This window comes from Mirounga angustirostris, unplaced genomic scaffold, assembly GCF_029215605.1.
Source record: "Mirounga angustirostris isolate CCGP_5_RB_7025 unplaced genomic scaffold, mMirAng1.0.hap1 SCAF_186, whole genome shotgun sequence".
In the NCBI taxonomy this organism is placed as follows: domain Eukaryota; kingdom Metazoa; phylum Chordata; class Mammalia; order Carnivora; family Phocidae; genus Mirounga; species Mirounga angustirostris.
In genome coordinates, this window is record NW_026991894.1 from 22,501 (window position 1) to 45,000 (window position 22,500).

Here is a 22,500-nt window from a genome sequence, read left to right on the forward strand (position 1 = left end):
CCCCGAGCCCCTCGAGAGACAACGCCACGAGGAAGGGCGGCCGCCCGCGCGCTCGCACGCACGCGGGAGCCCCCACGCGCCGGACGCCGGCCAGGCCCGGCGGGACCCTCCCCCGACTCGGAGGGGGGAGGCGCAGGCCGCGGTAGGCAAAGAGCGGCGCTCGGCCCCCACCGCGGGGCCGGCAGAGTCAGACCCCTCGCAGAGAGGAAGTTCTGCCCAACACGCAACGGTAGTCACCCCGCACCGGTGGCCACTACGCGCAGAGGAGGGGCGGCGGCTGGGGGGTTCCGGTACCCCAAGGCACCCTCTCGGATCGCTAGAGAAGGCTTTCTCACCGAGGGCGCATCGCCCCCACCCAAATCGTGCCCCCCCGCCCGTCCGGGCCCCGCGGAACGGCGTTCCGAAGGCCTGACAGCCAAGGGCTCCGGGGGGCGGGCGGTGGATTCGCGCGGTAAGGAACAGGCACCACAAGGCAATCCTGAGCGCTCGCGGCCGGGACCCCGGGAGGAGACCGCCCTTCGCCACGCCACGCACGCCATGCTCGCGTCCCCGACCAACCGGGAGTTTTGCGCCTCCGGCGAGGCAACGACGAGCGGAGACAAAGCACGGCATGCCAGGCAAAAAAGGCGGCAGCCCCTCGGCTGGCCAAGCGCCAGAGCGCGGGCTCGGCCCGCCGCAACCGGCTCACACACGCCCCACCAAGTCCAGTCCCCACAACACCACCAGCACAGCTTGCGGCGGGGGATGACGAGGCACCCGCGTCCCACGGGGGGGGGCGGGGTGGGCCTCCCTTACCGACTCCACCACCCGCTCCTCGGACACGCCACCGACAGCGGTGGCCCGACGGAGGGGGCTCGCTGGGAACGGGAAACGACGCTACCGACTCGGCCTCAGGCACCTGAGACGACCTGGAGCGCTCCAGGGGCACCACGGAGGGCCACGCGCACAACGCGCTCAGCACGCCCAAGCGCGTGAGCAGCGCGGCGCCGGGACGGCCCTCCCCGTGGCGGGGAGGACCGCGCACCACACGAAGCCAGGGAAGGCAAGCGAGAGTGTCCGCTGCGTCGGGGGACCCCGGGCCCGCGAGCGCCGTCAGGCAGAACACGGGAAGGCGGGGTCGGGCCGGAGCCTGCACACACCCCCCCCGCACCCCCCACCTCACCGCCACGGCGGGCAGAGGCGAAGGAGCGAGGGGCCCGCGGGCAGAACGAGAAGAGCGGTCCCATTCGCCATGAACGTCCGTCCCTCGTCTGGCGCGGCTTAGGCCCGGCCCGGGAGAGCGCGAGAGCACCACATCGATCTGGCAAAACACAAGCGCCGAGAGGAGCCCGAGGAGGGGAGAAGCCGGTGAGGACAGCAACCCGAGGGGGAGCCTGTTTTGTTTTGTTTTTTTTCGGCCTCACCGGCACCCCCTCGAAAACCCCAGGGCAGGAACAGCCGGACAACCCGAGAGAGAGGAACGCCTGACACGCGGCACGGAGCCTTGCGGGACGGGAGGTTGTCACGACCACAGCCGGGTGCCCACAGAGTGGAGGACACAGGGTAAAGGACCCACGCGCCACCTGCCCACAACCGCCCTCGGGTGCTGGAGACCGGAGGCGGCACCAACGGCCTGGGCCACCTGGAGGCACAGGAGCCGGCGCACAGGCCCACGCGGACGGCTCAGGCCAGCGACGGCAGAGCCGGGCTTGGCATCCCTGTCAAGCCCGGAGCCCCGCCACACGCCCAGAAGCCCACCTCCCTTAAGGAGAGGATCGCCCAAACATAACGTGCCAGCACCTACCTGGCGGCAAAAAGGGCTCATTTCGGGCGAGAAAATAGCCGCGCCGCCTGGCGTGGCCTAGCCACAGGTCACCGGGATCTCCTGGGACCGTGTCCCGGCCACGGGCCCCAAGCACTAATCCATCGCCCCCGTCTCCCCCCGGAGCCCCCCCCGCGCCCCCCCCCCCCCCCCCCGGGCCATCTGGTCGACCCCCGGAACGTGGTGGCAGCCGGCAGCGAGTAGGGACTTGGCGGGAGGTGGAGCGGCCCGGATAGGCCCGCCCCCGGGTCCGCCTTTCGTCCCCAAATCGGGACTTTAGAAATTCTCACCAAGTTCTGTGGAGGCCCCTGCGGACGCCCTCCTCCCCGGGCCTCAGGACCGCCCCATGCCGGTCCCCGACTCCCGGCCGGGACTGAGGAAAGGGGGCGATGCCGCGGAGGCGTCCCCCCGAAGGCCGGACCTCAACGGGAACCGCAGCCGGGCCCCTGGGGCCCTCGCGGCCCGGCCCGGCCCGGCCCGACCCGGTCGGGTCCCCACCTCCGCAGCGGGCCTCGGAAAACTTGTTAAGAATATCGGGTCCGGGGCGCCTGGGTGGCTCAGTTGGTTAAGCGACTGCCTTCGGCTCGGGTCATGATCCTGGAGTCCCGGGATCGAGTCCCGCATCGGGCTCCCTGCTCGGCGGGGAGTCTGCTTCTCCCTCTGACCCTCCTCCCTCTCATGCTCTCTGTCTCTCATTCTCTCTCTCTCAAATAAATAAATAAATAAATAAAAACCTTAAAAAAAAAAAAAAATATCGGGTCCGATGACCGGGACCCCACGCGTGCCCGCGGCGGGGCCCGTCGCGCCATCCATGGGCTTCCCCGCAAGGCTCAGGCCGGTCCCCAACCGCCCGAGCGTGACACGGAAGGCCCAACGGCCGACCGGAGCCACGGGCCGGATGGCGTCCGGGCGCCCGACGCAGCCTCTCCCATTCCCGCGGGCGGAGGAGGGGGCACCGGCGGGTGCTGGTCGACCCGTCCAGGCGGCCACCCTAGCGTGGCTCTCCGGGAGCGAGGCGGCGGCGCCACCACCAGCCCACAAACCTGGAGGCTCAATCTCCCGCGAGCGGAGGTCGCGCCGGTGGCCCGGAGACAGCGGGCCGATCTCGCTAGCGTCGCCGGCCTCCCGGTACTCCGCCTCGGGAACCGCGGCCAAATACAATCCCTTGCCGACATCGCTGACACTCCGGCGGGGACACGCTATCTAAAAGCGGCCGCCAGGTGGCACCCGACAACCGGCGCGAACAACAACGAGGCAGATCCGGATCGCGGGCCCGCGAAGGCGCACAGCCCGGCCGCCCGGCCGCCCGATCTCGTGGGGCACGGGCCTCCCACAGCGGCACACCTGCGGCGCCCGGGCTTCCGGGAGGACTTAAGACACATTTCGGCGGGCAAGGACCGTAAAACCGAGACCAAGCGAGTACTCCGACAACCACCACGGATGAACCTTCTCTCTTCTATCATTTTAAGGGGAGGAGGAGGTCTCTCTGAAGCATACGAAGAAAGCTCAGGACAGGAAGGGGGGGGGGGGATTGACACACACCCCCAGAAAGGTGCACATCAAATCCGTCTCTGCACGTACGCGATAACGTCCAAGGCCAACAAGCGGGGCGGGGCGTGCGGGGGCGGGGGGCGGGGCGCGCGGTGCGTGCGGGGGCGGGGGCGGGGCGGGGCGGTGCGTGCGGGGGCGGGGGGCGGGGCGGGGCGGTGCGTGCGGGGGCGGGGGGCGGGGCGGGGGCAGGCGCGGAATGGGGAGGAAGGGAGTTAAAATAGTCCTTCACTCAAGAAATCCAGTTCCGCAGAATAGAGAGCCCAGAAATGGACCCTCAACTCTATGGTCAACTCATCTTTGACAAAGCAGGAAAGAATGTCCAATGGAACAAAGACAGTCTCTTCAACAAATGGTGTTGGGAAAATTGGATAGCCACATGCAGAAGAATGAAACTGGACCATTTCCTTACACCACACACAAAAATAGACTCCAAATGGTTGAAAGACCTCAATGTGAGACAGGAGTCCATCCAAATCCTAAAGGAGAACACAGGCAGCAACCTCTTTGACCTCAGCCAAAGCAACTTCTTCCTAGAAACATCGCCAAAGGCAAGGGAAGCAAAGGCAAAAATGAACTATTGGGACTTCATCAAGATAAAAAGCTTTTGCAAAGCAAAGGAAACAGTCCACAAAACCAAAAGACAACCGACAGAATGGGAGAAGATATTTGCAAATGACATATCAGATAAAGGGCTCGTATCCAAAATCTATAAAGAACTCATCCAACTCAACACCCAAAGAACAAAGAATCCAATCAAGAAATGGGCAGAAGACATGAACAGACATTTTTCCAAAGAAGACATCCAAATGGCCAACAGACACATGAAAAAGTGCTCAATATCGCTCAGCATCAGGGAAATCCAAATCAAAACCTCAATGAGGGCGCCTGGGTGGCTCAGTTGGTTAAGCGACCGCCTTCGGCTCGGGTCATGATCCTGGAGTCCCAGGATCGAGTCCCGCATCGGGCTCCCTGCTCAGCGGGGAGTCTGCTTCTCCCTCTGATCCTCCTGACCCTCCCCCCTCTCATGCTCTCTTTCTGTCTCTCTCTCTCTCTCAAATAAATAAATAAAATCTTAAAAAAAAAAAAAAAAACCTCAATGAGATACCACCTCACACCAGTCAGAATGGCTAAAAGTAACAAGTCAGGAAATGACAGATGTTGGCGGGGATGCGGAGAAAGGGGAACCCTCCTACACTGTTGGTGGGAATGCAAGCTGGTGCAGCCACTCTGGAAAACTGTATGGAGATTCCTCAAAAAGTTGAAACTAGAGCTGCCGTATGATCCAGCAATTGCACTACTGGGTATTTACCCCAAAGATACAAAAATAGGGATCCGAAGGGGTACGTGCACCCCGATGTTTATAGCAGCAATATCCACGATAGCCAAACTGTGGAAAGAGCCAAGATGTCCATCGACAGATGAATGGATAAAGAAGATGTGGTATATATATACATACAATGGAATATCATGCAACCATCAAAAGGAATGAGATCTTGCCATTGGCAACGACGTGGATGGAACTGGAGGGTATTATGTTGAGTGAAATAAGTCAAACAGAGAAAGACATGTATCCTATGATCTCACGGATAGGAGGAATTCTTAATCGCAGGAAACAAGCTGAGGGTTGCTGGAGTGGGGGGTGGGGTGGGAGGGATGGGGTGACTGGGTGATAGACACTGGGGAGGGTAGGTGCTCTGGCAAGCGCTGTGAATTGTGCAAGACTGTTGAATCTCAGATCTGTACCTCTGAAACAAATAATGCAATCTATGTTAAGAAAAAAAAAAAAAGAGGGCGCCTGGGTGGCTCAGTTGGTTAAGCGACTGCCTTCGGCTCAGGTCATGATCCCGGAGTCCCGGGATCGAGTCCCGCATCGGGCTCCCTGCTCGGCAGGAAGCCTGCTTCTCCCTCTCCCACTCCCCCTGCTTGTGTTCCCTCTCTCGCTGTGTCTCCCTCTGTCAAATAAATCAATAAAATCGTAAAAATATATATCTTTAAAGAAATCCAGTTCCGGGACATCCGTGCCGTCCAACACTAGTACGGGGTGGGCGGGGGAGGTGCTCTAGAAGAGTTAAATATTGATGATGATGATGATGATGATGGAGAAGAAGAAGAAGGAGGAGGAGGAGGAGGAGGAGGAGGAGGAGGAGAACTGTTCCATGCTATTAAGGGTAAAACAAAAACAAGGCGTAGAACTTCCTCTGGCTCGTAAAGGGGGAAAAAAAAAATGGTTTGGGTTTTGTTTTTTGTTTTTTCTTTCTTCCTGTTTCAACTAAGCGCATTTCAGGGCACCTGACTGGCTCCGGTCGGAGGAGGCCCACGCGACTGCGACTCTTGATCTGCAGGGGTCGTGAGTTCCAGCACCATGCTGGATGATCACTCAAAAAGCTTTCAAAAACAAACACGCAAACAACCGACACCGAGCAGCATTAACCATCAAAGATACACACCTGTGACGAATACGACGTCAGAGGAAACCACGAGCAGCAGTAGCAGAGGATAGGACACTAGAGGGCAACAGAGCCCCATCCATAGGTGCTAGGGGCACTTGAACGCTTTCTGTGTCCACTAGGGACCTCGAAAAAACTTCACTCCCCTATCCAGGGAGGAGAGGGGAGAAGCAACCTCCAGCAAGAATTCCTTTGATTATCTTAATCGCAGGAAACAAACTGAGTGTTGTTGGAGTGGGGGGTGGGGTGGGAGGGATGGGGTGACTGGGTGATGGACACTGGGGAGGGTGTGTGCTCTGGTAAGCGCTGTGAATTGTGCAAGACTGTTGAATCTCAGATCTGTACCTCTGAAACAAATAATAATGCAATCTATGTTAAGAAAAAAAAAAGAAGAAGAAGAAGAAGGAGGAGGAGGAGGAGGAGGAGGAGGAGGAGGAGGTAGCAGGAGGGGAAGAATGAAGCGGGGGGAAATCAGAGGGGTAGACGAACCATGAGAGACGATGGACTCTGAACAACAAACTGAGGGTTCTAGAGGGGAGGGGGGTGGGAGGATGGGTTAGCCTGGTGGTGGGTATTGAGGAGGGCCCATTCTGCATGGAGCAGTGGGTGTTGTGCACAAACAATGAATCATGGAACACTTCATCTAAAACTAATGATGTAATGTATGGGGATTAACATAAGAATAAAATAAAAGAAAAAAAAAAGAATTCCTTTGATTAAAGGTAACTCTTACTACATTGAACTTCACCATTTCGGGGCACCTGGGGGGTGGCTCAGTCGTTAAGCGTCCGCCTTCGGCTCAGGTGACGAGCCCAGGGCCCTGGGATCGAGCCCCACATCGGGCTCCCTGCTCCGCGGGAGGCCTGCTTCTCCCTCTCCCACTCCCCCTGCCTGTGTTCTCTCTCTCGCTGTCTCTCTCTGTCAAATAAATAAATAAAATCTTTAAAAAGTAAATAAATAAATAAATAAATAAATAAATAAATAAATAAATAAATAAATAAATAAAATAAACTTCACCATTTCAACATGGACCTTTAATGGTTTCCTTCCCAACCAAGCCTTTCTCCTTGCCTCCTCCTTACCCGCGTGAATCCCTGATCCCACTTCACAACATCCCCCCCCCCCCACACACACACCAGGCTGAAAACTGTTCTCTCTAAACCATAAATCCTGAGCATCAGGAAAGTACACGAGGAAACACAGACGAGAGAGAGAGAGAGAGAGAGAGAGAGAGAGAGAGAGAGACCAAGCAAATAATGTGGCTCTGAAGGCTGGACATCGATCGAGTTGAGAGAAAGGACCAGACATCACAAACTCGAAAAGAAGGTTTTCCTTTAAAGCTGATCTCTTCCTGAGTTGGCTAAACTACGTTCTTTACTGGTACGGCCTCCACTCAAGAGTGCGACGATCAAAAGAAGGTTTCGCAGTAAACACTTCACGGGTGCATCTATTAAAAAAAAAAAAGAAAAGAAAAGAAAAAAAAGGGCGCCTGGGTGGCTCAGTTGGTTAAGCGACTGCCTTCGGCTCAGGTCATGATCCCGGAGTCCCGGGATCGAGTCCCGCATCGGGCTCCCTGCTCGGCAGGGAGTCTGCTTCTCCCTCTGACCCTTCCCCCCTCTCATGTGCTCTCTGTCTCTCTCATTCTCTCTGTCTCAAATAAATAAATAAAATCTTTAAAAAAAAAAGTTCACGGGTGCAGGCTTCACATTGGTTTTTCAAGTACACGTATTTCAGGGCACCTGGCTGGCTCGGTCGGAGGAGGCCCACGCGACCGCGACTCTTGATCGGCGGGCGTCGTGAGTTCCAGCACCGCACTGGATGGGTGTACAGATTACATACACAAGCAGACAGGCAAAAGGAATTAGAATCGCTATGGTGATTTCGAAGAAAACAAAACAAAACTCAGGAAACAAAGTCGTCCTCTCCGGGCCCGTTTCATGCTTATGTATAGAGGCGATAGAGACCCTGTGATGTTGGCAGACAAAAGAGACAGGTCGGTGGATGGAACGCCACAGATACCCAAACAGATAGGCCCAAGCCCGACAGAAGTTTGACAAATGCGCAAAGGCCATTGGAAGGAGGAAAGACGGCCCACCTCCCCACGAAATCAGAGGGCAGGCATCAGACATCCACAGACCCAACACGCAGGCAAGCAGGCAGACAAAGAAACAAGAAAGCTGGGGCGCCTGGCTGGCTCAATCCGTGAACCGTCCGCCTGCCTTCGGCTCAGGCCCTGAGCTCAGGGTCCGGGGATCCAGCCCCACATCGGGCTCCCTGCTCGGCGGAGACTCTGCTTCTCTCTCTCTCAATCTCTCTCTCTCTCTCTCTCTCTCCCTCCCTCCCCCCTCCCTCCCCCCACCCCTCCTCTCAAATAAATAAAAGTCTTTTAAAAAGAATAATTTAAAAAAAAAAAAAAAGGAAGAAAAGAACGTCACTCACTCCCCTTCCGGCATAGGGAGGACATCTTCGGGGGGGGGCGGGGGATGGGGGGGATGCCTCTCGGGAGAAAAGGGGGAGATTCAGCGAGTCAGCGCACCCTCCTTGCACCTGTGTGTGGGGGGGGGGGGGTGGTGGTTTGTGTGTTTCCTTGCCGCTGCTCGTTTTTTACAAGTGTATATAGAGTTCAAAACAGTATGCTGGTTTCCTTTATATCTAAGTCTTATCTCGGGTTTGGGTTCTGATGGGAGGAGGGAGGGCCACCTTTTCTTCCGACATGGTGGAGAAGGAGAAGAGGGATGCAGGCCTGTGCATATTCTTTTCCGTCGTGGGGTGAGCAGAGGACTCGGATTCAGCTCTTGCTGGATGGGATCTAATTTCTCTGTAAACAATCAGGCAAGATATCAGGCGAACAGAGGGCGAGCAAAGGTTAGCAGAACATGGACAAGATTGGCTATGGGTGCTGGAGTTTCCAAAGCAAGGATTTCATCAGAGGCACGTGAATGTCAAAGATTTCCAGGGACCATGTTCATGGATGACTTGGGGTATAGGTCATTTCAAAGTTACGGTGCTACCACCCGGTCACTTGAGCATACTGTCTCCAGCTCACGGCTGCAGATGCGATATGGGGCTCCTCCAGGGATGGAATTGTGCCAGAGAAAGGGAGACAGCAGCCTGTAATTGAGCCTAAGGTGTGTCTGAGAGAGTGACTCTCTAAAGTGCCTTGAGGCAGAAGGAGACCAGCTAGATTTGTCTTTGCTAGGTATTTGTGGCAATGGGGTCGGTGTGGCTGGTGGGTGTTGTCTGTTTATTTTCTAGATTCAGAGAAAGAACTCTTCAAGTGGAAGTATTTGCACAAGGGGTCTGGCAGGATGGGAGGGTGCAGGGGTCGGTCCATTTAACAAGATAACAGGAGGATCAGGCCTTTTAAGAACTAGGCAAAGAGAGGAGTTTAGCTTTGGTCATCACAGCACCTGGCACCTCAGCAGAAACAACAGAAGGTTCCCAGGATGAATTGAGTTGCAGGAGTCAGCGTGAGCAGACCCCACCACCCTCAGCCCTTATCCCTCAGCGCCCCCCCCCCCCGCCCCCCAGGCACACACACCCGGGCAGGCAGCGGCTATAGTCCACTCCGAGCTCCAGATCTGGGTCCCGCCCCCCCACCCCCACCCCCACCCCCACCCCCACAGGGCTCCCCTGTCCTCTTCTCAGCCAGAGATGTATATGGGAGGGTGGTCCCAGAACAAATCTCCCCTCATCCACGGAAACCTTGCCAACACTTCGACCACTTTGCCTGAGCTACCAACTCATCTGTACCCGTGCGTGATTTTTTCCCTATGGACCAGGGGCCTAGTTACCAACTTAGGATGGACAGCCCCCCCCCCCCCCCAGCCTACTGTTCCAATTCGACCAGAGGACTTCAGTTGGGGGGGGATGGGGGGGCTGGGGCTGGGGCTGGGGCGGCTGATGGGACGTTCAGGGTGATCCATTCTAATGGGCCTCATTCAATCGCTTCATTCAAATGCAGAAAGCTTTCTGTTAAAGTCAGAGCCTGGAGCTTCCCTCCATTCAATGGCTTTCCTCAACTCCCCCTAACCCTTAGGCTGCAGCTTGCAAACTTCGGAGAGAGATGAGGGAGGGAGGGAGGGAGGGACGGAAGGGAGGGAGGGAGGGAGGGAGGGAGGGAGGGAGGGAGGGAGGGAAGGGAGGGAGGGAGGAGGGGAAGGGGAAAGAGGGTGTCTGAAGAGCTCACCTCATCTGGGGGCAAAAAGAGTCCCCTCCTTTTCCTAACCCACGAAACTCCAGTAAACCCTTTGGGAATCATGAATGTGGGGGATGATGTCTTACTATACTGCCTTCCAGGGATGGGTGTGCAGGTAGGAGGGTGTGGCATGGTGTGGCTGGCTGAGTCTGAGGAGGACCTTGAACACATGATGGTGGTATCTTAGCGGTCAGAGGCCAAACACAAGCATGGAGTGATAAGGGCTAAGGGCTAAGGGCTAAGGGAGGCCTGACAGGGACCGTTCTAACTCATCCACCGAGTTATGGGCCCAGCAAGCACACTCCTCTAAATCAACATTAACAGTTTATTGATTGTTGGGGCACCTGGGTGGCTCAGTCATTAAGCATGTGCCTTCGGCTCAGGTCATGATCCCAGGGTCCTGGGATCGAGCTCCGCATCGGGCTCCCTGCTCCGCGGGAAGCCCGCTTCTCCCTCTCCCACTCCCCCTGCTTGTGTTCCCTCTCTCGCTGTGTCTCTCTCTGTCAAATAAATAAATAAATACAATCTTAAAAAAAAAAAAAAAAAACAGTTTATTGATTATCCATCGACCTGTCCTCCCTCTCCCACCTGCTTCCCAAGGGAAATCCTCGGTCTCATTCCACGTAGTCACTGGCTGTTTTCGCACACCACCTTCCTGTCCAGTAAGAGGAGGAAGGAAGATGGACAAACAGGAACCAGCCCCACAGATGGCACCTCTGCACAGAGGGGTGAGTGTGAGTCTCATTGGGCCAACTGTGACTCTGAGCCATGATCCCAGGGTTGTTTAAAATATGGAACAGAAGGAGCACCTGGGTGGCTCAGTCAGAACAGCACATGACTCTTGATCTCAGTCAGGGTCCTGAGTTCAAGCCCTACACTGGGACTACAGATGATGAAAAATGAATGAATGAATGAATGAATGAATGAATGAATGAATGAATGAATTTTTAAAAATAAAGTATGTAATGTTTATCTCTTTAAAAAAAAAAAATGGAATGGAGGGGCGCCTGGGTGGCTGCCGGTTGAGCATCTGCCTTCAGCTCAGGTCATAATCTCAGGGTGCTGGGATCGAGCCCCACCCCTCTGGGGCTCCCTGCTCAATGGGGAGTCTTCTCCCTCTCCCTCTGCCCCTCCACCCACCCATGCGTGCAAGCTCTCTGTCTCTCTGTCTCTCTGTCTCTCTGTCTCTCTGTCTCTCTCTCTCTCTGTGTGTTTCTCTCTCTGTCTCTGTCTCTCTCTGTGTGTCTCTCTCTCTGAAATAAATAAATAAAAACAAACAATCAAACTTCAAAAAGGAAAAGGGCAGGGACATTTATGATTATTCATGGCGAAAGTTGGAGCACGTATATTCAGGAAACATATGTACCATAGATTCCCATGTTTACTTCGGGGTGGAGACCTGACATCTGAATGAGGCAAAACTGAGTCCCTGATGTCAGGAGGTTATCTGAGGACAAGGAGAAGAGGCTGTGGGCATGCTCTGAGAGCTGGTACAACCTGGATGGGGTCTTAGGCTCCTTTTCTCAGGTAAGGAATCAGGACCTCGCTTCTTCATAGGCTGCAGCCATTATCAGTTGACCTTGAGTCCAGACTTCTGCAGAGACAGCCAGTATTTGGTAGCAGGGCCTGAAAAGACACAATAGCTGACTAGGGGGAAACAGTTCCCTGAAAAACCAGCTTTAAGCTTTCTGCTAGCATCAACCTCATTAACCTTATGGGGCACGGTTTCAATCCCCACCCCCACCCCCACCCCCACCCCCACCAAGTGAGGATCATTCCTCAGTCTTAGGGAATTGGGATGATGATGGCTGTGGCTATTCTTTCATCTCCTCAGGGGAGGTAGGTTTTGGGTAAACGACAGTTTCTGTAAATCTTAGCTGTAACATGGCTATGTTCAGGGCTAAACAGAAGTTTTTAACCTACAGGTTAAAAGGGAATAAAAATAACAGGGAGTCAGACATGCTACATTTTTCCCTGTTAAAATTTCCCCTTGTCCATCCTGCATTCCATTTCTATGACACATGGGCAGAGGTCTGCCTTCTTTATTTAACTGCTTCAAGCTGAATTAGGGTGCAGTAGAGGCTTTGGAATGGAAGGATCTGAGACACTGCAGGTCGCAATTTTTGGTCCCTTGTGCTAATGGAGGGGGTCTCAGAGATAGTTCCTTATCTGAGAACTTGGTTATTTTTCTACATGGTTTGGGACTACATGACACCATTGATTTTATCCCCAAGTGTAGTCTAAGGAATAGTAACAGTAGAGTCAAACCCAATTCTCTCATTCTCTCTCAAATTGATCTGATATCGGTGGGTATCCAAGAATACAGATCAGTAAATTAGTCTGAGCCCCTCCCCTGGGGGGGGGGCGGTAGGTTGTGGTGGTGAAGGGCTTCTGGTAGCCAAGTAGCTTAGTGTTTGATTTTATTTACATGGGTTCTTTTTTATTTTTTTTTTTCTTTAAAGATTTCTATTAAGTAATCTCTACACTCAATGTGGGGCTCGAACTCACAACCCCGAGATCTAGAGTCGTATGTTCTACCAGCTGAGCCAGCCAGGTGCCCCTATTTATATGGGTTCTTATTTTCCAAAGAGGAGTTAATACAGGTGCAGCAAGGTGGAATTAAGGATCACATAGACTCTGCCTCATTCAGCAAGTGATCTTGTAGTTAATAAGAGGCATTTCTATGGAAACAAAAGGAAAACATGGTTAATGGTTGGAACAAGGGATACACCTGGTGTCTAAGTCCAGAGGGCTGCCAGTGAGAAGGTCTCTAGATGTCAGGCTTGAAGCATCCTCCAATAGAGTGGGAGTGGGCAGGGGCAATCTGACTAATTTTTCTGGCGTATAGTTCAAATGTCTCATTTTGAGTGACTCATAGAGCAACAGGCACAAAGATTGTCTATATATGAGTTATTGTGGTCATTTCCCTGAAATTTATTTCAAGTTGTCCAGCTTTCATTTGCCAGACTTCAGGAAAAAGGACAGTTTTAGTTCTTAATGATTGTAAGATAAGAGAATGGGAGAATGTTCTGAAACAAATAATGCAATATATGTTAAGGGGAAAAAAAGAAGAAGAAGAAGAAGGAGGAGGAGGAGGAGGAGGAGGAGGAGAAAAGGAGGAGGAGAAAAGAAGAAGGAGAAGAAAAGAAGAAGACGAAAAGAAGAAGAAAAGAAGAAGGAGAAGAAAAGAAGAAGAAGAAAAGAAGAAGAAGAAGAAGAAGAAGAAGAAGGAGAGAAGAAGAAGAAGAAGAAAAGAAGAAGAAGAAGAAGAAGAAGAAGGAGAGAAGAAGAAGAAGAAGGAGAGAAGAAGAAGAAGAAGAAGAAGAAGAAGAAGAAGAAGAAGAAGGAGAGAAGAAGAAGAAGAAGAAGAAGAAGAAGAAGAAGAAGAAGAAGAAGAAGAAGAAGGAGAAGGAGAGAAGGAGAAGAAGAAGAAGAAGAAGAAGAAGAAGAAGAAGAAGAAGAAGAAGAAGGAGAAGAAGAAGAAGAAGGAGAAAAGAAGAAGAAGAAGAAGAAGAGGAGGAGGAGGAGGAAGAAGGAGGAGGAGGAGGAGGAGGTAGCGGGAGGGGACGAATGAAGCGGGGGGAAATCGGAGGGGCGGACGAACCATGAGAGACGATGGACTCTGAACAACAAACTGAGGGTTCTAGAGGGGAGGGGGGTGGGAGGATGGGTTAGCCTGGTGGTGGGTATTGAGGAGGGCCCATTCTGCATGGAGCACTGGGTGTTATGCACAAACAATGAATCATGGAATACTTCATCTAAAACTAATGATGTAATGTATGGGGATTAACCTAAGAATAAAAAAATAAATTAATTAAAAAAAAGAGAGAGAATGGGAGAATGTTGGAAACCTTAGTTTGAAGAGTCACAGTCAGATACTCAAGGAAACCAGAAGGATCCAGGATCCAGTCCAGTTTTATAGGCAAACAATAAACGTTCAAAGATAATTAATCTAACACTCACAAAAGTGTGTTATTGAAATGTAATCTTTCTCTCTAAAGTCACCTTCATTCCTGTCAAAGATAGCCAAAAGAAGATTAATTTGTTTGTAAAACAAGTCCAGTTTTAACAAACTTGGCCCAATCATCTACGTAGGGACAGCAAGAATAGCAATTGACCATATATGGGGTCTTTCTTCTCTTTTCTTTTTCCTTTCCTTCTTTTAAATCTGCTTTGATGGAGCTTTTTACAAGGAATTTTAGATTGATCCTTTAACTGCCTTTTTAAAGCCGAGAACCAAGCCAAATATTGGCCATCAGATTCGCCTGCAAGACTTGTAGATTTGCGGAGGGGTAGACGAACCAGGAGAGACGATGGACTCTGAACAACAAACTGAGGGTTCTAGAGGGGAGGGGGGTGGGAGGATGGGTTAGCCTGGTGGTGGGTATTGAGGAGGGCGCATTCTGCATGGAGCACTGGGTGTTGTGCACAAACAATGAATCATGGAACACTACATCTAAAACTAATGATGTGATGTACGGGGATTAACATAAGAATAAAAAAAATTACAAAAAAAAAAAAGACTTGTAGATTTGGGTGAATTCCTCTCTTCTTTGAGGGCCTCCAAATTTCCTGAAGTTCCTGCATCTGCCAGGAGGTGGTACTCTTCACTCACCTGGTAAGGTTGAGGGGACCTCTCTAAGCAAGGTTATCAGGCCAACATTTCTAAGGGGCTTTACTGGCTCCATAAAGTCAATCTGACTTTCTTAAAGCAGTCTCACCATATCTGAGTCTACGCATGTGTCTCTTCGAGATGACAGTCCAGGGGCACCTGGCTGGCTCAGTCGGTAGAGAGCACGACTCTTGATCTCAGGGTTGTGAGTTCGAGCCCCACGTTCAGTGTAGAGATTATTTAAAAAATAAAATCTCGGAGGAGCGCCTGGGTGGCTCAGTCGTCAAGCGTCTGTCGGCCTTCGGCTCAGGTCATGATCCCAGGGTCTTGGGATCGAGCCCCACATCGGGCTCTCTGCTTGGCCGGGAGCCTGCTTCTCCCTCTCCCGCTCCCCCTGCTTGTGTTCCCTCTCTCGCTGTGTCTCTCTCTGTCAAATAAATAAATACAATCTTAAGAAAGAAAAAAAGAGTACACTAACAATCCAAGAAAACCTTGTCATTTTAACATAGAAAACCCAAATCTCAATCTTATACCAGTGTGCTTTTCTTCTTCTTTTTTTTATTCTTATGTTAATCCCCTACATTACATCATTAGTTTTAGATGTGGTGTTCCATGATTCATTGTTTGTGCACAACACCCAGTGCTCCATGCAGAATGGGCCCTCCTCAATACCCACCACCAGGCTAACCCATCCTCCCACCCCCCTCCCCTCTAGAACCCTCAGTTTGTTGTTCAGAGTCCATCGTCTCTCATGGTTCGTCCGCCCCTCCGATTTCCCCCGCTTCATTCGTCCCCTCCCGCTACCTTCTTCTATTTTTTTTTTCTTCTTCACATAGATTGCGTTATTTGTTTCAGAGGTACAGATCTGAGATTCAACAGTCTTGCACAATTCACAGCGCTTGCCAGAGCACCTACCCTCCCCAGTGTCTATCAGCCAGTCACCCCATCCCTCCCACCCCACCCCCCACTCCAGCAACCCTCAGCTTGTTTCCTGCGATTAAGAATTCCTCCTATCCGTGAGATCATAGGATACATGTCTTTCTCTGTTTGACTTATTTCGCTCAACATAATACCCTCCAGTTCCACCAGTGTGCTTTTCAAACTGCCTTCTCCCAAGCTCAGTCAGTCCTGACCATGCATAAAATTCCTTTTCAAAAATTCTCCTTCACAAACCCCTTCCACAATTTCCTTTTTCATTCAGACTCGGTCTTAAAGTTTTCTTTCTTTAAGTACCCAGTCCCGTTTCAGTACACCATTACTTCCTTTTCCCTCAACAAAAAAAATGTTTTCTCATTTCTTGTACCTCTTTTACACGTCTCCTACCTTCCCACACACGGAGTTGTTTTTGTTATCATTTTGTAGCAGTCCCAATTCCATGTGGCAGAATTTTAATTCTTAGAAATCTCAGTCTCTGGTGAAACGTTAGTAGTAACCAATGGCGCACTCTCTATTACACCAGAATTCTTTAGATTGGCAAATGTATGAATATATTTCATAAATTTTATTTATTTGACAGAGAGAGACACAGCGAGAGAGGGAACACAAGCAGGGGAAGGGACAGAGGGAAAAGAAGGTTCCCCAATGAACAGGGAGCCCAATGCGGGGCTCGATCCCAGGACCCTGGGATCATGACCTGAGCCGAAGGCAGACGCTGAACGACTGAGCCACCCAGGCACCCAAACGTGGTTGGTTGGTTGGTTGGTTTTTATAAAGGTGATGGAGAGGTATATTTTGATAACCACAAATACAGGCTCACTGTTGTGACGGGAGCGTGGCACATTCCACTGCCCACCCAACGGCTTGTAACGCAGGGAGAACCGAATCCAAGTGCTTTTATGACAAAGAAAAGAAAGAAAAGGAAAGAAAGAAAGAAAGAAAGAAAGAAAGAAAGAAAGAAAGAAAGAAAGAAAGAAAGAAAAAGGAGAAAGAAAGAAAGAAAGAAAGAAAGAAAGAAAGAAAGAAAGAAAGAAAGAAAGAAACGCAAAGTTGATTATTTGTATTATGTGTGACATTGATAGCTCCAAAACCACGTCTTTTTAAAATAAACCAACAACCTTGAATTGGCTTTAACGCCAAAGAAGTTGCACCTGCGTCCACTAAAAAGTCAATCGATTGTTTTCCCCCATCAGACTCCTTGGGGAAAGTCTGAAGCGGGCGGTCTAAGATCAGCGGAGCCCTCGGGCCCCTTCCTGCTAGTTTGGGAGGTGCTCCAATTTAAACCTCATAAGGAGGTGGCCCAAGGGCTTGGGCCCAAGGGCAAGGGCTTTTGCTCCTTGATAAGGGGGTGGGGAGGAGGAGGAGGAGGAGGAGGAGAAAGGGGAGCCCATGGCACCCGGGGGGGGGGGGGCGGGGGGGCGGGGGTAGGGAAGGGCGGCTGAGACGGCGGCAGGGGAGTAGAGCACTCCAGGCACACACACCAGTGGTGCAGAAACGGGGCAGGGGAGGCGGCAAGGGAGCCATTGGTAAGGCCCAGGGCACATATACATTTACAGTTTTGGACGAACCTTTTCTTTTTTTTCTTCTCCGCCTCCGCCTCCGCCTCCGCCTCCGCCTCCGCCTCCGCCTCCGCCTCCGCCTCCGCCTCCGCCTCCGCCTCCGCCTCCGCCTCCGCCTCCGCCTCCGCCTCCGCCTCCGCCCTTTCTTCATCTCCTTCTGCTTAATAGGCTTTGTCTGTGGTGGCTTTTCAGCCCTCCGGAAGCCAGTGGGTTGGGCATCGGTTCTGGTGCCTGTACTTGGGGAGGAGGAGGAGTGGATTTCAGATTTCTAGCATCGGCCTGTCTTCCTCCTCTTCTTCATTATTTTGACTGTTGGGAAGTGGGGGTAAGGTCAGGTGTGTTAAATTTTTGTCTATCTCTGGGCCGTCCCTTGGGTCCCTTACCTTGAGGCATCTTTATTGTGGAGTGACATAAGAGTCTGAATGTAGGGAATTTCATCCCAGATCATGTGAGCTTGAAAAACTGGGTTTATTCTTATCTGAGTTTTACCATGCCCGATTTTTACGAGCACCTGCCTCTAAACTCTTTAAGTAGGGGCACCTGTGTGGCTCAGGCAGTTAAGTGTCTGCCTTGCGTTCACATCATGATCCTGGGGTCCTGGGATGGAGCCCCACATCCGGCTCCCTGCTCCGCGGGGAGTCTGCTTCTCCCTCTCCCAATGCCCCCCCACCCCCAGCTCGTGTGCTCTCTCACTCGCTTTCTTTCAAAGACATAAATAGAATCTTTAATAAAAATAAAACTCGGGGCACCTGGATGGCTCAGTGGTTAAGCGTCTGCCTTTAGCTCAGGTCATGATCCGAGGGTCCTGGGATCAAGCCCCTGCATCGGGCTCCCTGCTCGGCGGGAAGCCTGCTTCTCCCTCTCCCACTCCGCCTGCTTGTGTTCCCTCTCTCGCTGTGTCTCTCTCTGTCAAATAAATAAATAAAATCTTTAAAGAATAAAATAAATAAAATAAAATAAAATAAAATAAAAATAGAACTCATTAAATAGAGCTCCTTTACAAATGGATGTTAGCAATAGCACCCGGAGGTGGAGGAAATACCTCACATGTATAACACATACGGACACATAGACACAAACAAGATGCAAACAAATTTTAGCCTTTGTTTCAGTCTTATTTGTGGAGAGGACATGAATGGAGAGGACACGAAAGACCCAATGTTCAAATCTCCCTCTTTTAGTAAAACAAATGCAACTGCGAAGCAGCATTACCGTGTACAGATCCCACCCGTCAGTTGTTTTCCATTCCCAATGGAAACAGGGTCGGTTTTATGCAAAGATAGCAAAAGCTGCAGCAACCAACCAACCAACCAACCAACCAACCAACCAACCAAATGAAGACCAGAGCATCTCCCTGAGTGTTGGTTCCTCCCCAAAAGTCGGGGCTTCACTGAGGGAACCAAAGAGCTTCCTAGTTTCTGATCACCCAGTCTCCTAGCAGGCTTTCTCTAATTGTGTACACAATTCAGACATGTCAAAAGAACCCCGCTTGGGCCATCTGAGACTCATGTTATCGTGAAATGTTTCCCATGCAAGTAAGCACTTGCAAGTATAGGCTCCCTATGCATTGTACATGTAGCGTGCAGGTGTTTCTTGTGAGGGTGGGCCGTTGTTTCCTCAACATTTGGTGCAGGGTTCTACAGAGTTTTGGTTTGTTTCGTTGGTTTGGTTTTCTGCACACGTGTGTGTGGGGGGGGGGTGTGGTGTGGTGTGTTGTGTGGTGTGTATCTGTGTGCACGGTATCTATCGCTGCTGCGCAGCTAGCTGATCCTCAGGGTGCATCATCCTAACACCGCAATGGCTCGAAACAGCATTTCTTTATCGATAACTTCCTGGTGCTTGCCCTGGGTGGCCCCTTGGGTTCTGCGGGTTTACGCCGGGCTCACTCAAGCAGTGGCTTTCGGCCAGAGGGTCAACTTTCACACGTCTGGCAGTCGGTGCCGCCGAGCACCGGGCTGCCTCTGTTGTCAATGCCTCTCATGCTCCAGTCAGCTAGACTGGCTTTCTTACGTGGAGGTCTCAGGACGGCATGCCAAGAAGGTCGAGAACGCCGGCAGACCACCTCTTCAGGTGTAGGCTGTGAAACCAGCCAAGTGTCACTTCTGCTCTATTCTTTGGGTCAAGACAAGTCCCAAGACCCGGTCCAAAATCAAGGGACAGAGCAATCAAGCCTACCTCTGGATAGCAGGAGCATCGAAGTCATAGGACGTGAGGGTGCACACGTGCCGGGACGTGAGGGACACACGGTTGTCGGTCTGCCACAAGGGATTCCTAAACCCTATGCCGCGATGCACATTTTTGCAAAAGTAAGCTTTACGTTTTAGCATCTAAAACATGATTTCCTTTGAATCAACCCCTAGAATTGGATTCACCAGGAAGAAGGGGAAGATGCGTTTTCCAGCCTCTTGATACAGAAGCTCTTGATTTCCAGAGGGCACTTGGAGGACCCTTCACCAGTCTCTGCTTTGTAAGGCGGGGGGAATTTTTTTTTTTTAAGATTTTATTTATTTATTTATTTGTTTGTTTGTTTGTTTGTTTATTTATTTGAGACAGAGAGAGAGAGAGAGAGAGAGAGAGAGAGAGAATGAATGAGAGAGAGCACATGAGAGGGGGGAGGGTCAGAGGGAGAAGCAGACTCCCTGCTGAGCAGGGAGCCCGATGCGGGACTCGATCCAGGGACTCCAGGATCATGACCGGAGCCGAAGGCAGCCGCTTAACCAACTGAGCCACCCAGGCGCCCAAGGCGGGGGAAATTTAATTGGCCAACCCCCCATGAAAAAGCGACCGATCACGTTCCGACGTCCGAATTAAAGGCAGGCTTCCTTTTTAAAGGCATCCATAGAGCAGCCAGCTCCGTGGCAAGGAGCCGGACTTCTGTGTGTCTGATGAGGAATCCCATTCTCGGCATAAAGGCAATCTCGGGGAGCAGTCGGAGGCAGACCAGATCTCAGATCCACCAAACCCAAGAAATCCCTTGTGATCTGAATGGCTGAATTTGTTGAGGTTTCCCTCCCGATGGCTAAGAAGATGCCTTCCTATCACAGATGACAAAACACAAACCAACAAAACCCCGATAGCTGGGCAGGGTCTTCAAGAAAGGGCCCCTTTTTCATGGAAGCCAACTCTTCCATCTCGCGCCACCCGCCATCATGGAGAGGAAGTCTCTCGGGATGAACGAATGCCTTTGCAATCTACGTTAACCGACTCTCTTTTCCGATAGGCTGACACTCTTTCCCCTCGTGGACACGTCCCGAGATCGGCAGGCTTCGGTGCATCGGTCTTCTGTGCACCAAAAGCCGTGCGAAGGCCCCTGTCGTCGAAATGTATTCGGCATGGACGCTAGTGAAGAATTTTAAACCAGTCTAGCCCGGTTCAGTCCTTCAGTCCTTTTTTTTCTCATTTCTTACATGACCGCTGTGTCCTAAAAGGATACAACTGAGGAAACTCCAGATGGAACAGAGGCAAAGGGAAGGGGGGCAGAGCTTCCGTGTTCCGTGACCCCTCTCCAGGAACGCCTCTGTCCCCACCATTTCAGGCGTTCAAGCAACCTGGAAGCTCCCCGAATTAGGTTAGTTCTTCTTCGAAGGGGCGGGGGTCGGGGTGGGGAAGGTTGGGGAGCGCCGAGGTTTGGAAACATTGCAGGGCAATCAAGGCTATTGCCAAATCTCGAGTCCGTGCAGAGGTACGTAAGGTACACGTAAGGCCGGGATGGGGGGCGTGGCGTGGCGTGGCGTGGCGGGGCGGGGCTTGGCGGGGCGGGGGTGGGTGGGTGCGCGCGCCTGGCGGGGAGGGTTGCGGTGTGTGTCCATGTGCGTTCAGCAGGTGTAGGGGAGGAAGAATGTTCCCTCTAACTTCCCTTTCTACTCCCTGTTGGGGGAGAACAGTGAAGAGAGCCCGGGTGAGGGCGAGGGCGACGGTGACGGCGAGGGCGACGGTGACGGCGGGTGGGGGCGAGGCGCGGACAGGAAGGGGGGAGGGGTAGTAGAGGTGTTTATTTCTTTTGGCGGTGATGGAAATGTTCTGGAAATTGCAGTGAAGGTTGTGCAGCTTTGTGAGCCACCTTAAAAAAAAAGAAAAAAAGGCCACCCAATGGCCCACTTTTAAGAGTATGCGAAATATGGCATGCGAATTGTATCTCCACTTCGAAAATCTGTGACGAAACAATGTGATGGACATAGGGAAGGAGGGAGGGACGGACGGGACCCTCACCCTCACCCTCACCCTCACCCTCACCCTCACCCTCACCCTCACCCTCACCCTCACCCTCACCCTCACCCTCACCCTGGCTCTCTTCACCGTTCGATCCATGGATCGATCGATCCATCGATCCATCGATCCATCGATCCATCCATCCATCTATACATGCCATGCATGCAGTCTGTCGGTTCATGTAGACATCAAAGGGGGGGGAGGGGAAGGGGGCCACGAGGGGAGGGGAAGGGAGGAGGGGAAGGGAGGAGGGGAAGGGGGCCAAGGGGGGAGGGGAAGGGAGAAGGGGGAAGGGGGAAGGGGGAAGGGGGAAGGGGGAGGGGAAGGGGGCCAAGGGGGGAGGGGAAGGGAGAAGGGGGAAGGGGGAGGGGAAGGGGGCCAAGGGGGGAGGGGAAGGGAGGAGGGGAAGGGGGGAGGGGAAGGGAGGAGGGGAAGGGGGGAGGGGAAGGGAGGAGGGGAAGGGAGGAGGGGAAGGGGGAAGGGGGGAGGGGAAGGGGGAAGGGGGAAGGGGGAAGGGGGCCAAGGGGGGAGGGGAAGGGGGGAGGGGGGGAAGGGGAAGGGGGAGGGGGGAGGGGGAGGGGGAGGGGGGGAGGGGGAGGAGGGCGTGCATGATACTGGGCATGGTTTTTATTCTGAGTGCTTTTATTTGTTCCCCAAACTAATCACCTCTGTGGAGATAAAAGATCACCCACATGAGAGCGGGAATCATTTCTTGAGGGCAAGAGAGTCTGCGGTCGGCCACCACCGCCTGGGTCTGGCAGAGACGCCAAGCAAACGCAGGCCAGGCGGAGGAGTGGAAAAGCTTTCTGGTGGCAAAAGGGGAAGGTCCGATGAGAGGTTGTTGGGGGTGGGGGAGCAGGATGGGAGCTGACTAGAAGAGGAGTGTCCTAGGTCATTTCAGGGAAAGAGAAACTTGATTTCCGTCCGTGGGTCCATCGATCTCATTCTCTCATTCTCTGGATCTAGCTCTGTGCTCCAGACGAACACATTCGAGGGCAAGACCAGGCGCGGCCAAGAGGACTAGACGGGTGGACGACTAGGCACGGTCAAGGTGGAAAGTGGGGGGCGACTGGGTGGCTCAGTCATTAAGCGTCTGCCTTCGGCTCAGGTCATGATCCCAGGGTGCCAGGGTGCCAGGGTGCCAGGGTCCCGATAATCGAGCCCCGCATCGGGCTCCCTGCTCGGCG

General features: G+C 52.7%; 1 protein-coding gene and 2 long non-coding RNA genes across 7 annotated transcripts in view; 1 reads left to right on the forward strand and 2 right to left on the reverse strand.

The window, feature by feature from the left end:
* LOC135363408 (serine/arginine repetitive matrix protein 1-like) overlaps positions 1-4,443 on the forward strand; it is a 9,204-nt gene extending 4,761 nt beyond the window's left edge. The window contains exons 3-4 of the mRNA XM_064583952.1: positions 1-3,353; positions 3,662-4,443. The exon at positions 1-3,353 is cut by the window's left edge and continues 662 nt beyond it. Of these exons, the coding sequence (XP_064440022.1) occupies positions 1-412 (412 nt within the window). The 3' untranslated portion in view covers positions 413-3,353; positions 3,662-4,443. The remainder of the gene's footprint in view (positions 3,354-3,661) is intronic.
* LOC135363409 (uncharacterized) overlaps positions 1-15,246 on the reverse strand; it is a 33,570-nt gene extending 18,324 nt beyond the window's left edge. For 2 of the 3 annotated variants that reach the window (XR_010409092.1, XR_010409090.1), the window contains exons 1-3: positions 14,719-15,246; positions 11,364-11,623; positions 8,500-8,617 (exon numbers count right to left, since the gene is read on the reverse strand). This is a non-coding gene — a long non-coding RNA (uncharacterized LOC135363409). The remainder of the gene's footprint in view (positions 1-8,499; positions 8,618-11,363; positions 11,624-14,718) is intronic. The other variant, XR_010409091.1, reaches the window with a different exon arrangement.
* A 1,997-nt stretch (positions 15,247-17,243) lies between these two features.
* LOC135363410 (uncharacterized) overlaps positions 17,244-22,500 on the reverse strand; it is a 33,562-nt gene continuing 28,305 nt past the window's right edge. Inside the window, exons 4-6 of one of the 3 annotated variants that reach the window (XR_010409095.1) lie at positions 21,980-22,500; positions 17,854-21,164; positions 17,244-17,340 (exon numbers count right to left, since the gene is read on the reverse strand). The exon at positions 21,980-22,500 is cut by the window's right edge and continues 73 nt beyond it. This is a non-coding gene — a long non-coding RNA (uncharacterized LOC135363410). Of the gene's footprint in view, positions 21,165-21,979 lie in introns of all 3 variants that reach the window. The other 2 variants (XR_010409093.1, XR_010409094.1) reach the window with 2 other exon arrangements.